The sequence below is a fragment of the Mangifera indica genome, chromosome 11 (assembly GCF_011075055.1).
Source record: "Mangifera indica cultivar Alphonso chromosome 11, CATAS_Mindica_2.1, whole genome shotgun sequence".
Lineage (NCBI taxonomy): Eukaryota > Viridiplantae > Streptophyta > Magnoliopsida > Sapindales > Anacardiaceae > Mangifera > Mangifera indica.
In genome coordinates, this window is record NC_058147.1 from 4,612,353 (window position 1) to 4,629,404 (window position 17,052).

Sequence of the window (17,052 nt, forward strand, 5' to 3'; positions counted from 1 at the left end):
ATTTAATCTGGTCCAATTGATGTGTCTACTTTTCGGTATCAATTTTGTGAGTTTGAGTAAGAAACAGTCAGACCACACAACACTGTCCACTTTACCAAAATCAAACTGCGTGAATATTAGTATGTTTATGTAGCTACCGCCATTTACCATAGTAGAATATCATTGAGACGCGAGGAAACTAGAAACCAACAAACGGGCTTTGAGCTTTAAATTCAAACAAGAAAGCAGCAAATGTGGAACTATGATCAGGCATATAGAGTTTGAACAAGTCCTGGGTTTTTTAAGCTTGTTTTCTCAATTATTGACCGTTAGTGCACAATTTATTACTGTAAAGTCAACTAAATTGATGTGTCATTCTCATCTACCAACCACAAAGCAATCTTGTAAGATACATTTGGTTGATAAGCTTTATAATATATCGTCTGTTTAATCAGAAATTGCAGTTTCTAAGCATAACATATTGGGGTTCATTTGGACTAAAGTCCAATCCACTCCAACTATTACTGAGCCGGGGACATTTTCAATCGGCCCACCCAACTAGCCACCTCCGCTGCTGGCTTGTGTAGTGGACGAAATCTTAAACGATTGGTCATTTTATATGGCCCTCAAATGCACTAGTTTTCCTGTGAAAATTAATAATGTTATTACGTTTAGGTCATGTCTGGCTTATGAAATAGTTTTCTGCTTTGACCGTTATATGTATGATTATGATAAGTTAACACTTCTTCTTCGAACCTGTATTTACCTTGGAGGATATCTGTCTGGAGAGAATTATTACATTAGGATTATTCTTGTAATTTGGAGTGTAATAATATTTACTTAATGTTTATGAAAAAGCCAAAAGATTTGTTCCCACTCAAGCTTAAATGTAATTTTAAACTCATACCTTTTAACTTTAAAAAACTTAAACTCTCATTTGTGAATAAAATTCTGTTAAAAAACTTGGTCAACGTTAAGTGCAAAATCATTATTTAACAAAAAATTAAAAAAACTAAAGTTTTATTATAAATCTTTCCTCAATTTAAAAATCTAATAATTTTCTCCTACCGAAAGTTTGAAAAAGTGGCAATTTCACTCTTAGGGCTTTGAAACCATAGTAAAAAATGACAAATTTTACTTTCTCCGGTCGTGTCGACTCTCTTTTCCGACCTATCTCTTTCTACTGGCTTGTTTTTATTCATCAATGATAGTGATTTCTTTTGACAAAGACAAAATCATATTTGTCGAAATGTTTTCGCTTTAGACGAAGATGTCATAAAATAATGAGTTGTTCAATTGCACAACATGAGAGGGGGGGGGGGGGGATTTTTTTGAGGTTTAAAATAGATGTTTGTACGAAATAATTTAAAATTAATTATATATTTTATACGGAATATAACTTGTGCAGACTAAAAAGTAAAAACCTAATGAACAAAATAATATCAGATGTTAATCCTCTGGGAACATATTGCATACGCCCTTTATAATTTTGGCCTAAAAATAAAGCAAGGGAATTCGTACGATCTATTTTCTCTCACAAATATATTGATATTTAATATTTATTATCTAAAATAAAATATTATGTCAAAGTTGTCTTTTGGGATTTATCTGTTTACATTTATTGGAATTTATATTAGTTTAAAAAATTTCATAAATTCTTCCAACTATTAGAGAGCTTCATATTCATTGGAATAAGATCGATGTTGAAAGAGAAGATGAACATAAATGCCTTAACTATGATCCTGACCGTAGAGAAGCTAAGCCCCAAGGGAGAATCTGAAATTCAGAAAACAACAAAAAGAGACAGTGAGCAAGTTCCCAGAATTTGAGGTCCCCGTGCATATCGCGGTTTCTTGAACAAGTCAACAAAACTCAGTTGTCTCTACAACTTAACAACTCAATTAATAAAAACTCGCCTGAAATCAAATCACGATATAGCCGATAAATAAAAATAATTAAGCCGTACGTCCTATATTCTGGCCGCTCAAGCATGCAGGTTAGAATTTCTGATGGCGTGGTTTGCGCTTCAAGCACATGCTCTGATCACGTAACAGAATGATAGTTAAGTAGATGCTAATTAATCAGTAATCACAGACTACTTTTGATGTTTTTCCTAGACTGTGAGTAGAGATAACGGGATTTCTCAGTGGAAATAGGAAAAGGGATGAAAAAAATTTCTACAATTAAGGTAGAAGAAGATTTTTCTCGTGGATACGGGAAGAAGTGATATAAAACTTAAAAAAATCATATATCAAAAGTTAATTATTGAGATGAGAGAGTTTAAAATTATATAAACTCATATTAGTTATCTATATTTTTCAATATAGAATTCAAGTCTTATACTTTATACTTGAATTCTAATATATTACCATTCTCTGCAATCCCTACACCTAGTTTTTGAGGTGAGAGAGCCTAAAATTATGTAAACTCTATGGTAGTTGTTCATATTTTTTGACGTGAGATCCAAATCCCATATTTCTCTTGGTATGCTTGATTTTTAAATCACTGTTGAAAATGAGTTGTACGAAGAATAAAATTGTGAAGCGGTGACTGTCACGAGCATATTCAAAATAGTAAATTGATTACAACCCTTCGTAGTATGACGAGTAACATTGATAATATTTCAAACTAGCTTTCCAAGGAGACCTCAAGGAAGACAATGACTGGTTGAGAAATTACATGCACTTGCCAAATTGCCTTTGTTTTAAACAAGTTACAGTAAATAGGAATCTCATGATAAACTAAAATTTCGTTGATACATTCAAAGGAATGCCAATTGGCCATGGAATTTACTTCTTTCTAAATATTTACATTGATCTTTGTTCAAAGCACAAAAATAAAGCAATTCCCAAGCATAGAACGAGTTATTCTAAATTCCAAAACAACGGTATCCATGAAAGGAAAGAGGGGGGAAAACCGTCAGCTATCATTTATTGAGTGAAATATTGAGATGTATAATGAAACCAAATTACCAATGGCATCTCATTTTCTTATTGTAAAATATTGAGATGTAGATGAAAGACAATATTGGCCTTATATCAACAGACATTTAACCGGAAATATCGAAGGAGACGACTATGATTCCCTTAAAAATGGTGCTCATTTCAAGACATGGGATATGCCTGTGGACCTACCTACCTCTTTTTACTCTTGCTATTGTTATTTTCTCTTGAAATTTTTACTTTAGTTTGTTAACCTCGAGAGCTCTTCTTAATGGCAGTAGTTGTCAGTACTTTCTCCTATTGCTAAGAGAATCTCTCTCTGTATGGTCCGGTTACTTGTCTACCATGCAATTTCATGTTCACCACGCTGTAGATTTAATTTGTTTTTTAGATTAAACATCTTTAAAGTCGATATCATGAACTTCATAAAAAAGGCTAGTTTGTTTGGTCTTTTGGGATTGTAGAGGTTTTCCTTGTCCAGGACTTACATATTCAAGTTCATTTTCGTTTTCTTCCATTTCGCAAGGTTCTTTTTGAAGGAAAAAGGCCATTAAAGCTGATCTTTATTTTCTCTAGGGTGTCTTTCGACATGTCTGTCTGCTTCAAAGTACAAAGTATCTCCCAGAAAGAGAGAGGGACAACTCAAGAAAAAGTAATAAGAGTTGATAAAGAGATGGCATTAGAGGCAGTGGCTTACCCGCAGGACCGATTTGGTTACGCTTGCAAAGACTTGTGCTCTCTGGGAGCTGGAGCTTCCGGATTTCTTGATCAAAATACAGGTCTTCATGCAAATTGGGACTCCTCATCTCCTTCAATGATGCAACACGCAATGGATTGGGCTCCTAATTCTTCTCCTGAGGACTTCACAGTTGACCAATCTCCATCTGAAGGATTACTACCGGCAACAACGGCCGGTAGGCGGAAGCGAAGACGCACTAAGAACAGCAAAAACAAGGAAGAAATTGAGAATCAAAGAATGACTCACATTGCTGTTGAACGCAACCGCCGTAAACAGATGAACGAGTACCTAGCCGTGCTTCGGTCTCTTATGCCGTCTTCTTATGTTGAAAGGGCAAGTTATGACTATTTCTTCGCCGACGAAAAATAACATTTTTTCTTATTTTTCAAATACAATATTTGAGCTACGAGTCCAAATTTATTTGATCTCAACTGACAAGGCTTCTAGACCATTAGTTTTGTAATTTATTTGAATATTTTCATCAAATTATACTTTGTTTATTTTCCTAATATGCCTAGTATAATAATCAGGGTGACCAAGCATCGATAATCGGCGGCTCCATTAACTTTGTTAAAGTGTTAGAACAGCTTTTGCAGTCCATGGAGTCCCAGAAGAGGACTGCAAAAAAACCAGGCGATAATGGCGTCTCTTCCCCGTTTGCGGATTTCTTCAATTTCCCGCAATATGCATCACTTGCAAGTCAGCACGGCAGTTCATTTGACACGGCAAGTGATTCGAGTATGACGGATAACATTGCAGATATAGAAGTGAAATTGGTGAGGAGCCATGCCAACATTAAGATACTTACAAAGAGACAACCCAGGCAGCTCCAACAGATGGTGGCCAGGTTTCAACGTCTCCGGCTCAGCATTCTCCATCTCAATATCACAACTACTATAGATCAAATGGTGCTATATTCACTCAGTGTTAAGGTTAGCCATCACCGTATAATATATACACATATATATTGTAATTACTCACATTGATCTTCATTTTAAAGCTATATTTTTCTTTGTGTAAATTGGGATAGATTGAGGAAGGGTGTCACCTGAGCATGAGCACGGTGGATGAAATTGCAGGTGCTGTGAAAAAAACACTAGTGAATTGATGAAGAAGTTGCAGCTTTTCTTTAGATAATAGCTAATCAAAATGTGAATATAATTTTTTTTTTTTTAAATTCTGTAACTGGGGTTATCTATGTCTCTGATAATTGATGAGTTAAAGTGTCACTGGTACTGTCGCTTACTTTCGTTCTAGTTATCTGTCTTCTTCGGACCTTTGAGAATCCTGTGTGGTGTGTACAAAATTTGTCCTGACCGCCCACCGGCCCCCGGACTCCTAAAATCTTATGCCGTGGGCTTTTAAGCCATGTATGATCTGCTCCGGGTAAGCAACAGACACCACTTACTTCCAGTTGCATGCATCTTCTAAGTTTTATATTTAACCAGACAAAAATGTCCGAGTCACAAACACGACTTCCCTAGTTATGTTCATGCATGGTTTAAATGTTATCTCCAGTATTGAATTTCTTTTTATTTTGGGTAATGTGTATATATATACCTTCATGCTCGAAATTCATTTGGGTTCATATATATATCCGCTTCCTGAATTATCCTCAGTGCCATTCTCAATCTGAGCATTTTCCAGGAAGCTGCAAAGAGAATGAAAGTTTCCTTTCCGCCAATATGTGATGTTCTTTCCTTTGAAAAGGCATTGCTGCTTGCTGCCACTAGCTATAAGTTCTTAGCCTAAATTCACTTTCTGCATTAAATGATAGGCAAAACTGGCTTTAATTTAAACCCTTCTGCAATCAATGGGTTCCACATGCAAATCCAACATAATTCGAAGGACCTTTGTCTTTTGTTGAATGAATCTAGGTGAAGGTGATTATAGATTATGATTGATTAATTATACATATGAATGATGGCAGAAATTGCTTCTGGAAAATGAAAATTAGACAAATGTATATTAAAATAAATTATATCACTGATAACGATCCAGGAGATTCTTGTTAACACTTTAAGGGAAAAGGAGAAGCCATAAAAGACATAGGAATTACAAGAGCTAAAACTCGATTAACAATTGGCTTTATAATTGACACTTATGTTAATTACCCTTTCAGGATCCCACGTTCAATAAATAAAGCTTATTGATTTGGGCGATAGACGGGTTCCATTCTTGACAAAAGAAAAAGGTACACTGTCCAACCAAATGACAAAATTCTTTTTCGTGGAGTGGAAGTGCATGTGAGGTGGTAACGAAGAAGTTTCCTGATTGAAATGATTGCTCATTAGATAATCAGTATGATTTTGATGGCAATAACATCACTTTAATCCTTCATATGATTGATTGAAGTGTTGATTATGTTTATGGAAAGTAATTAAGAATGAACAGAAGTATTTCTTCAAGTGTAGAGAGACAAATCTTTCTAATCATTGATTTATTTTGATCTATTTTATGGAACTAATTAATAATTAAATTTCAAGGAGAATCAATTAACTGAGTGGTGTCCCTAGTCTTAAGCTTGTTATCTTTGATGATATCCCTTTCTATTAGATAGTGGTTGAAATGCTTAAGATAAGTTGAACGTGCTGTGTTCCAGTTCTAGATCTGTTAGCTAGAAACACGCAGACTCATGACAACCAAAATGCAAAGAAATCAAGTGACAGAAAGATGATCCAACCTCAAATTTTTATAAAAAACTATGTCTCTTTAACAATTCAGTTGTCGTCAAGAAAGTAGCACTGCAAATATTCATATTGAAAGATGATCCACCACTCTCTCTTTCATCATAATCTAATTTGTCATCAACAGTTTTTGAGTCAATCAAGTCAGAGTGAAAAGTCATCCACAACAACATGAAATTGCGATGAAAAAAGAGTTGTGAAGACTAAAAAAATGTATGACAGAGAGAAAAAAATATAGCGATAAGAGAGAGAAAATGAATTGAAAAGTTGATAGTGTGAGATTCTTTCTAAAGAAGGGGAGGTGGTGGGGGGCCAACTAAAGGAAAAATAAAAGAGTTTTTATATAATTAGGATATTTAAAGTTTTGTTAGATTAGAGTTATATTATAATTTTAAAAAATAAAATAAAGGGATGAAATGACAATTTCACCTCGTTCTATTCATTTAATATTAGTTTGATTTTAAATGTGAAAACATTTGTTATGACGTAAAGTGTTTCGTCAAACCTTAGGTGGGACAATGTAATTTACTCATTTGGTTATTATTTGCTTATGATTCTAAAATTCTTTAAATGTGTTATGCCCTTGTTCAAGCATTTCTACTGTGATAGTATGTGGTTGGACTTCAATTAAGCTTATCCAGTGGAATGCCAGACTTACGTGGTCCAACTCAATATTCAACCAATTGATCTAGGGCAGCAATTTTTCCATCTTTTCTGGCCTTAAGGCCCATCTTCTTCATCGTTATCGAGCCACTGATCCCATGTCTAAAAAGAAGAGATTAAGCAGGAAATCAAACAGAAACCGGATATATAGAACTTTTTATTATAAAAAATAATAATTTAGAAAAACCTCCTTGATTTCTGATGCTATTTTGTAAATATGCTATCAGCTAACATCCACTGGGGTGAAATAGTGAGGTGGCAAAAGAAATTTGTATTTAGTGAAGAGTAGAACATTTCAATAATTGTACTAAGATTTGACGACCACACAACCCCCATCTGTTTTACTTGAGACAACACTTGCATGTAGTTCGGGGCTCAGGCTACTGCATAACTTCCAGACAAAAATTGGAAGTCAGTTCAGTCATCGATGAATTTGCCATCACTACTGCAAGTCCTTAGCCACACGCAACGCTCATTAATTAAAGGCCAAACGACTATTTCCCACCCAAGGTATGCTGTAATGACAAGTTTCCACCCTTTAATTATGGAAACACCAAACACCCACCCATGATCGGTTAGATTTAACAAAACTCTAACGGTGATAAGGGTAAAATCGTCATTTTCTCTAGAATATTAAAAATAAACTAAAATAGAATATATTTTGCCCCTCTAAACTTTAAAAACTAAAATTCCCCCCCAGCCTAAGTTTTAAAAAATCGCAGTTTCACCCTCTCGAAGCATTGCCGACGGTCTCCGGCTCCATCGCCGACGATCTCTCCCTCCCGAAGCATCCTCACCTTCCGGAGATCTCTTTCCTCCCATTTGAACTTCCAATCGGAGTCGAAGAAGCTGTGGAAGACGAAGACGAGACGACTCGTCGTCCTCTGGGAAGACGAGTCGTCTTCATCTGGGAAGACGATTTCTCTTCCCAGACGGCTTCTCTCTGCATCGGATGCGTTGAGGTCGAGTTGAGAGGGGTCGTCGGTGGAAGAGAAGCCGTTGGGAGGGGAAGACAGCCGGTGATGGCGCCGGAGAAAGCGACGGAGAAGGGTTTGGAAATTGGAAGGGTTTGGAAATAAACCCTAGGGGGGGAAATGCAATCTTTTCAAACTTAGCTTAGGGAAAAGTGTTAGTTTTTAAACTTTTAGGGGGGAAAATGAGATTAAATTTACCACCGTTAGGGTTTTGTTAAATCTAACCGGCCATGGGTGGGTGTTTGGTATTTCCATAGTTAAAGGGGGGACATTTGAGAAAACGCTAAACCTTGGGTGGGAAATAGTCGTTTGGCCTTAATTAAATATGGGCATGGCATGTGGGCTGTTAATCAGTTGGGCGTGGGGGGTGGGGGTGGTTGTGTTGTTATTGTCATGGCGTGTAAAAAAAAATTCCTTGCTACAGTCATGGTGTGGCAAATTTTAGGTAACATATGTGGTCTATGACTATGAAGCGGGTAATTATATTTGAGGAAATGAAGTCATTGTTGCCTATTGATAGAAGGTAAGCCATCAAATCAAATGGTTGGGCGTGCTTAATCATCTTTTAGACTAAAGATGAGGAGTGTAAAAAGAAATACTTGATTGGTTGGACTCTAAATAAGGAAATACTAGTTGATTGGTGGGACTCTAAATAGTTGATTTTTTTTTTTTTCAAACGAGGATTTCATTCCAGTCGAATTGTCTTTATGAGTTAAATTAATTATACTGTTTAGATAAAACTTTTAACAATTTAGAATCTAATTTTTCTTTTTTAAAAATTCTATTTTTTTTATTATTCAAATTATTATTTGAAAACAATAAAAGAATGTTACGTTTTGCTAAATATGACCTAAAGTTATAAACAGATTCATTGCTCTCTATTACAAGGTTATGGAGTGAAAATTAACATGAAATCATCATCTTCCTCAAGGAAAAATTCAGAATACCCCAAATAATCCTAAACATTCTTAGTCTAACCAATTGTTTCATCCGTGTAGAAACATTTCTGACATAACACTGCAATCTAACTAGTCTTTGTTTTTCCTTTTAATTTTTGGCTTACATAACCTCTGAAAAAAGGATGACATATTGATATGGCAGGTATCCTTGAGTGGAAATGTTACCTTTTTTACTCCCAAGGCAGTGGTTTAATCTCCTCTGTATCACACATTCACACCAGTAAACAGAACTTATTCTTGTTTTACTTTAGAACTGAAGTTGGAGCCTTTGTTTGAACTTTATTCTTCTGAAGTAGCTTCACCTTCTCCACAATCCTCTACTATCCCATAGCTCATCATCTCAAGTCTTAGTTATGTACTTGGTGCAAAAAGCAGACTTAAATGGACTGCTTACACATAGATTGTGTTCATCTTTGCATTGCAAAAATAATCTCCTCTATAACCAAATATACCAAAGACTCAAATCCTTGAAGTCTTCATAAGGGTAGAATTGCATTCAAGCTCCTATTTCGTCTAGACGACAAAAACCTTCCACTACAAGAGAAGGATCTTTTCATGGACACAGGACCCTTATGCAGATATTGCGCAATTGAAGAACTACCCGTCAGTCGAGAGGTGCTTGATTGATCACCATCTTGATTCAAAACCATAGTTGAATGATATTTGTGTGCATCTTTTGTTTGATCAACCGAACAATCTCCTGATTCAACTGGGCAGAAATCAGCCAAACCAAGACATATGGTCTCCGCCAATGAAGAATCCAATGAAACAGACCTTCTGAAAGCCTGTATTTCACTCTTAAGAACCTGAATTCCACCTCCGGCAATATTATCTATTTCTAAAACACAAGTCTCATTAAAATTCTCACCATCCTTCAATACTCTTTCAGCACCAGGCTGCAGCATGTCATCCTCCTCTGTTCCTGTCCTGTTTTCGCAAAATTCCTCACCATTTCTCTCCCGATTCTCACCCAACTCACAATCAATCTCTGAATTCTCAGCAAGAGTGTGCTCAAGTAAGTTAGAATCCCCGGAATTCTGTTCCGCAGTTACCAAAGGAGAAGCACCGGTGTCGGAGACTATGAAGGCACGACACATGGGACAATTGATATGAGAACTTAACCAAGTATCAATGCAGGAAATATGAAAAGCATGATTGCACTTTGGCAATAGCCTAACAGTCTCATCTTCTTCGAATTCATTCAAGCAAACGGAACACTCAGTTCCTTCAATCAACCCCTCACCTTTCTTGTACTTACAGACGGTAATGGAATTTATAATGGACTGCTGCAACCCAGCGGTGGTGATGAACCATATGGGGTGATCAACTCTGTTTTCATCAAGAAACTCTTCGTCTCCACCTGGTTGTTGAGAGTCATTATTTGTGCGCTCACGACTCTTCACTATGATCGCATACAAAAAAATAAAAACGAAGAAGCTGGCTACTAAACAAATAAATATGATCAAATAAGGTGAAATTGTGCTTCTATGGTGGGGAGGAGGAGGAGGAGGAGTTGGCGGCGGGGGTGGGGGAAATTCAATAACTGGAAAAGGCACACAGTTAAAAGGGCAACCAGGATCACAATAATACGTGCAATCTATAGAACTGTTAGATGAATCCGGGAAGAGTTTTCTGTGTTTCATTGCCATTAACTGTTCAGGAAAACTGAGAGAGAATTTGGCAGGAAGATGATCGTGAGAAATTAATTGTCTTGTTTGAATTGAAAGAGAAGAAATCAAGAAACTTAAGCAATGCCGGAGTCAATTTCAAAAGTTAGTGAAAAATTGTTTGTTTTGTTTGGTATTAAAGCTAGAGACTCCAAGTCTGTGGTGGGGTCTCTAGTTTCCTTTTCCTTTCCAATAAATTACTTCATGGAATATAAAATAAATTATGCTCTAGACTTTGGTAAATTGTCATAATCAGGATGACTATCTTATACCTTATCAGTTGGTGAGTTGAACATTGTCTCTTGCGAAACGCCGTGGAGTCACAGTCCGGGTTAGTAATAGATTTTTCTACTGAAGCAGACTTCAGATCATATTATTGCTATGATTAATCTTCATATGTTAAAATATTATTAGGATGTTAAAACGGAGGATTAAACAAGATAATGACTTGCTAAATTATATATATATACATTCATATTGGGAGTATTTTCTTATCTAGAATATTTGGCTGAAGTTGAAAGTTGGTCTCTCTTGATGATCCATCTTCAGGAAATGCAAGTGATTCAGGGATGGAAACATGTGGGCTGCTATTCATTTGCAGTAATTGATGAAAGAAAAGAAGTGATAAATTAAGAAAAAAAGTGCCAAATGACTCTCAAATCTATTAAACATTCTAACTTAAATTATAAGTGGAGTTCAAGTTAGGTGAGTCGACCTAACAAAAGAGATTTAAAAACAATTCCAATCTTGAGTACCCAATACAAACCAGGCACAATATACAAGTACAGGTCTGCTAGGCCTGTGCTAAGATATGCACTTCAAAGGATCTTTTAAAGGCCAAAAAACTTATCCCCACCCAAGGTTTAGTGAAAACCCAACTCATAATTGTTAATTTTTGAAAATCTAAATACCCATATATTTATTAAATTTGATTGTTATGTAAAATTGTTATTTAAAAATTTTATTTAAACTTTAATTTTAACCCTAAACTTGGGTAGGAGAGAGAGAGCTGGCGGCCAAAGATGACGAATGGGCGCTAGAGATGAGATCTAAAAATTGAGGGAGAGTAAAAGGGTAAAATTAAAATTTTTTAGAAAACTAGGGGGGTGACTATGTGAGAAAAATATGAGAGTTTGTAATTCTAGACTTAGGGGTAAGGGGGAATCAGTTTTTAAATCTGAAAAATATGATATTAGAAGACATAAATATATATTTCATTACTTAATGTAATTTTAAAATATAAATTTAAATAAAATTTTTAAATAACAATTTTACCTCTTACAGTTTCAATAAAATTTTACAAATAGATAAGTATTTAAACTTTCGAAAACTAGCAGGTGTGAGTTATGCTTACACTAAACCTTGTGTGGGAATAAGTCTTTTGGCCTCCTTTAAATAAGATTAGCTATCTGAGGGAGGGTATTGTGAGTTATAAACCAGGAAAATATCATAAAAAAGGAGGCCGGGTTTAGTGTTGTACAAATGACTCACGTAAGCCCGTTTGATAAAATTTATTATATAAGCAGATACCCCAAAGTCAGTCCCTAGCTAGTCCGAAGATATATCGAACACTGATCGTTTTCAAAGTAATTTCCACCATTTGCAAATTACAAGCAAGCTCACTGTGAAGCTTCTGAAATTAGGCACTTATCACACCAGCCACCATTTTACAATTCAGAAGCCTAGCTTTAAGCTTTTGAATGCAAGTTATTTCTCCTATTTTCAATCTAATCCCTTCGTCAAAAAGAATAAAAGAAGTCGAAATTGCAAGTTTTGGCCACCTAACACATGCGAGGTATCTTATATGCATCCAAACACCAGGAAGAGTTTCCGCACAATGAAGATAAAATGTGTGCATATAATATAGGACATAATATAATTATAGTTATGTTTCTCATCGAACTATGAATCATTTTTTTCCAATCAAGTTTTTATTTTTATGGTAAGTAGGTATGAATAGATAATGAAAAAGACCTAACCGACCAATAGAGCCAAAGCTCGCCTAAGCCACAACCGGCATAGACAACACGTCAAGTTCTTATTTCTGTTCATGTATATACATAACAACTAAACAATTATTTTTGAAGGTTAAAATGAAAAAAAAAAGGCATTCAATGAGGCAGAAGGTGTGACATTAGAAAGCGCACATAATGTACATTCTTGTTGATGCCTTAAATAATGGGAAATCTTTACTCCGGCTAGCTTAATTGGCAGGTTTTCTGAGAGTTTGAAGGTATATAAAAGGTTGAATTATTTGTACAATTAATTACATAGATTCATACATAATATTATATGAAATTAATTGATTGAATCTCAAGATAAATATAGAACTTGATTGTATAGTAATTTATATAGAATCGTCTTTTAATTTGATCAATTATCGACCTATGAGAAATTATTCTTCCTTTCTAATGATGTGTAGTAACTCTAAAGATAGTGGGATTACGTCATTTTTGATAGTGAAAAACTGTCAAAAAATTGAATTTTCTTCTAATTCTTCTTTGAGTAGTCATCAAGGTTTCAAGTTGGTTTGGAAACCTAAAACTCATGCCAATAACTTGCTTATTAAGACAATATGTAGTACATTGATAGTGATTATTATCCTAGACACATCACTGGAAATAAATAATCACTTGTTGATATTTAACCACTTAATAATGGATGAATAACTTATAAAGATAAATATAATTTTATTAGTATAAGTCAATTATGTGATAATAATTATATGTGTCTTAAAAAGTATGAGGTGGAATGACAATTGTAATATGTTGATTAATCAATTTATTTGTCATAGTACTAAAATAGATCTAGTTGAATAGTAAAATTACAAGTTGGGTCATATAAATTTTAGAAAATCAAAAGAAGTTTGAAAGGTTTGTGGACCATGCCAACAAGGTAGGAAAACAAAATTTCAACATAAACCACAGTTGCATTTATCATGGATCCTCAAGTACTCTAGATCTTTTACATATAGATCTTATGGGTCTTATGCAATAAGAAAGCATTGGTAGAAACAGGTATGTATTTGTATGTTTTGATGATTTTTCAAAATATGCATTAATGGTTTTCCTTAGAGAAAAATTTGACACTTTCTTAGCTTTCAAAAATTGTTTTAATTAAATTACAAGTTGAAACAAATTGCAAAGTACGAAAATTTATGAGGATTAGGAGTGACCATGGGAAAAAGTATTAGAACTCCACTTTTCTAACTTTTGTAATATTCAAGATATTAAATTGATGAGGATTAGGAGTGACCATGGAAAAAGAAAATTTGACACATGACTCTCCTTGCTCCAATCCTTTCTCACCTTATCTTCAATGAGCTTTCCATGATAACTCATTCTCCTCCATAATCGCAGATGTCGTTATAACTTCTATCACTTAATATGATCTGTCCACATTTTTTGTTCCCTCTGACTCCTCTCTAAACACTTGCGTTTCATACGTTATTCTTTGCTCCTCTGGGAACACCTCATTCTTAGTTTCTTCACCACTAATTATCTTCATAAACTCGCCTTTAGAATTAAACTAGAAAGAAACCTTAGACCCAAATATTGAGTCATCAAACTCTTTGTTTCCATTGAGTGAGATCACTCATATGAAGCTCTTCAATAACACTTTTGTTGTAGTTCATGGCATCCAAAGCTACATCTTACCTCTCTCGTTGTTATCATGTGACGTGTTTTAGAATAGTCATCACTATCAAAATTAAATCATCCACAACAACTACTTGTTTCAAAACCATTCATCGATCATATGGTGGATATTACACATGTGATGCTCCACCCCTCTCATAGCCTTCGAGGTGAAGTATCCAAAGCTCGTCATGTTCAACCCAAAATTTGGATTTTACACAACAAAATTGTTTGCATGAACAGCATCAAGTGCACAAGACTAGAATCAAAACCAATTAAGTTTGTTTTAGGTAAGAAGTATTTTGACTTACCAATTGATCTTGTCTCACATGCTGTTACTATTATAAAAACTGATCCCAGCCCACTTGTTTTTTTATGGGAAAAAAACTGAATTTGTAATTTGATAGACAAACAAGCTGATTTTTTTCACCAGGTACAAGCTTCAAACCTGCTCTGTCTGTGGTATTTAATCGCCTAGTGGACTGTTATTAAAATTATGCAAAGGCAATTTAAAATTTTTTGGACAGCCCTCTTTTTCTTATTGTATTTGTGGCTTTTGTCGTTGGTCGGCAGTAGCATTAATTTTAAATGCATTTGAGACGATATAGTAATTAATGTCGAACATTTTGATTTATAAATGCAGGTGGAAGATGCAGAAAAGCAGGTCGAAACAGCGATGGATCAGGACATCGACCAAGCCAATGCGAAAACCAAAAATGAAGTCAACTTTCGGACAACACCACCACTTCAAGGCTTTCTATTTCTTTTACAATTTGTAAAACCAAATTAGAAGCATTAAATGGTCTTATTGTCACCAGCCTTCATGTTAAAAGTGATTATATTGGATAGAGTTGTCTTAAAAACTAAAAACAAACAATAACAGCCGTTTGGTTTTAATTAATAAAGATTATTTTGATAATTTTTTTATTATTTATATTATTTTATTTGTCAATAATAAAAAAATATAATAATATTTTATTACCAATGATAATATAAAAGATAATATAGATGATAACCTGATTATCACATTAATTTAGGTATTAAAAAATTATCAAAATAATATTGATTTTATTATAATTATATTCTTATTTATTAACTTTTTAGGATAATAATAACCTTATTTTTAATTAATATTAAAATATTTTAAAATTATATTTAAGGGTATTTAAGTAAATTAATTTATTAATATTCTTTTATTATATTTAACAAAACATAATAATTATTTATATTAACATTTTTTAATTATATTTTGTTAAATATAATAATTATTTATACTTAATAAATTTTTAAATAATTTATCTTTAAAATAATATTTTAATTTTGGACGTTTTATTAGACTTAAGTATTTTATTTATTATCGCGGATTAATAAATAACTTGTCCCGTTCATGGAAAAAGAAAGCTAGTTTGAAAACTCAATATCTTGAACATTCGTCGGAAGGAGACCCGACACAAAGGCCTCATGGACAATGATCCATCTAAACCAATATCCGCGTCGTTCCCTCAACCTAGAAATTGCTTATGTAAATGCTCAACTCAGGAGCCAGTCTCGTTGTTCTAGCATGTCTTGTTAAAGTGTTAATTATGATGTGAGTCTATATTGACAATGTGTGTGAGATTACACCAATATGGTAATGTAACTATTTAAATATGTTATGTAAAAGTTATAATAAAATTATCATAAAGAAGGTACATGTAAAAAAAAAACACATCGTGATTAAAAAAATAATGTAAGACAAAGTTTTTAAAATAGTTTAATTGTCTAAACAAAACTTACGTTCACTATTATGTTATTACTCTTTTTTTAATGTATTCACTTGGAACAATAATTTTGAAAGACTCTAAAAAGAATTTTAAAAAAAATATATTCAAAAATGTTTTTTCTTGCTTGGGTAAAGATTGAAAAGATGCAAAAAAGAGAGGAAATCCAATCTTTGTCTCTCTTTGTTTTTATACTTGGGGGGAGAAAGCATTATTGCCAGGGGCATGTAGTGTTTGGAGCTTTTTTCAAATTTGCATGTCTATTGCACTAAGGAGGTAAGTATACAACCAAGATCTGTACATGTTAAAAATAATTGGGTGTAGCGTCATTACTTTACATTTAATGTGATGTATGTTGCATTACTAACTCTATCACCTTGTATTTAATGGGTCACCAAAATGATACAATCACTTTGCATTGAATGTGATATAGTTTGTTTGATTGAAAGGTAATAATTACGTCTAGTTTTTTGTTTTCACAATTTGTATATCTCATTCTATACTGGACTTGTCATTACAATCAAATGGTACAGTTATGTTCTTACTAGGAAATATATAACTTTTCCATTACATCCAAGTAGGAATTTTCCTATTTGCATTGTATGAGTTATCTACAAGATTATAGCTATGTAACAAATCGCATAGAGGATAGATGCACCCCAAGTATTTGTCACATGATAGTTAAGTGTTGCTCAAGGTATGATAATTAAAGTGTAAGTTTTACGTTATAACTATTTCGTAGTTTTTAAAATGTAAGGAGAATTTCAAAAACTTTTTATCTCTGATGTGGATGGATAATATGTGTACAATCACGATTGATTTATATAACCAATGATGATGAGTATTGTAATGCTTTGACCTCGCACTTTATTGGGGTATGACCGTCAGGTTTGGTAATAGTGATAACGTCTCATGGCGCAGACCGATTAAAATACTTGATCGATCTCCCAAATGCGACCATAATTTGACCATGAACTGTGAGGATTTCTTTCCATTAAAAAGGCTTTTTGCTTATAAGCTGACATCTAGAATTGATTTCTATTTGGC

The 17,052-nt window shown here is 34.0% G+C and overlaps 2 protein-coding genes across 2 annotated transcripts; one reads left to right on the forward strand and one right to left on the reverse strand.

Annotated features, from left to right (window-relative positions):
• The first annotated feature begins 3,425 nt into the window (after positions 1–3,425).
• On the forward strand, positions 3,426–5,100 carry LOC123230113 (transcription factor bHLH94-like). Its single transcript, XM_044656234.1, has 3 exons — positions 3,426–3,993; positions 4,191–4,592; positions 4,691–5,100. The coding sequence occupies exons 1-3, from the start codon at positions 3,511–3,513 to the stop codon at positions 4,766–4,768; spliced, it is 963 nt and encodes a 320-aa protein (XP_044512169.1). The 5' UTR covers positions 3,426–3,510; the 3' UTR covers positions 4,769–5,100.
• Positions 5,101–8,808: 3,708 nt separating this feature from the next.
• On the reverse strand, positions 8,809–10,719 carry LOC123229087 (RING-H2 finger protein ATL54-like). Its single transcript, XM_044654667.1, has one exon. The coding sequence runs from the start codon at positions 10,590–10,592 to the stop codon at positions 9,420–9,422; it is 1,173 nt and encodes a 390-aa protein (XP_044510602.1). The 5' UTR covers positions 10,593–10,719; the 3' UTR covers positions 8,809–9,419.
• Between the last annotated feature and the right edge of the window lie 6,333 nt (positions 10,720–17,052).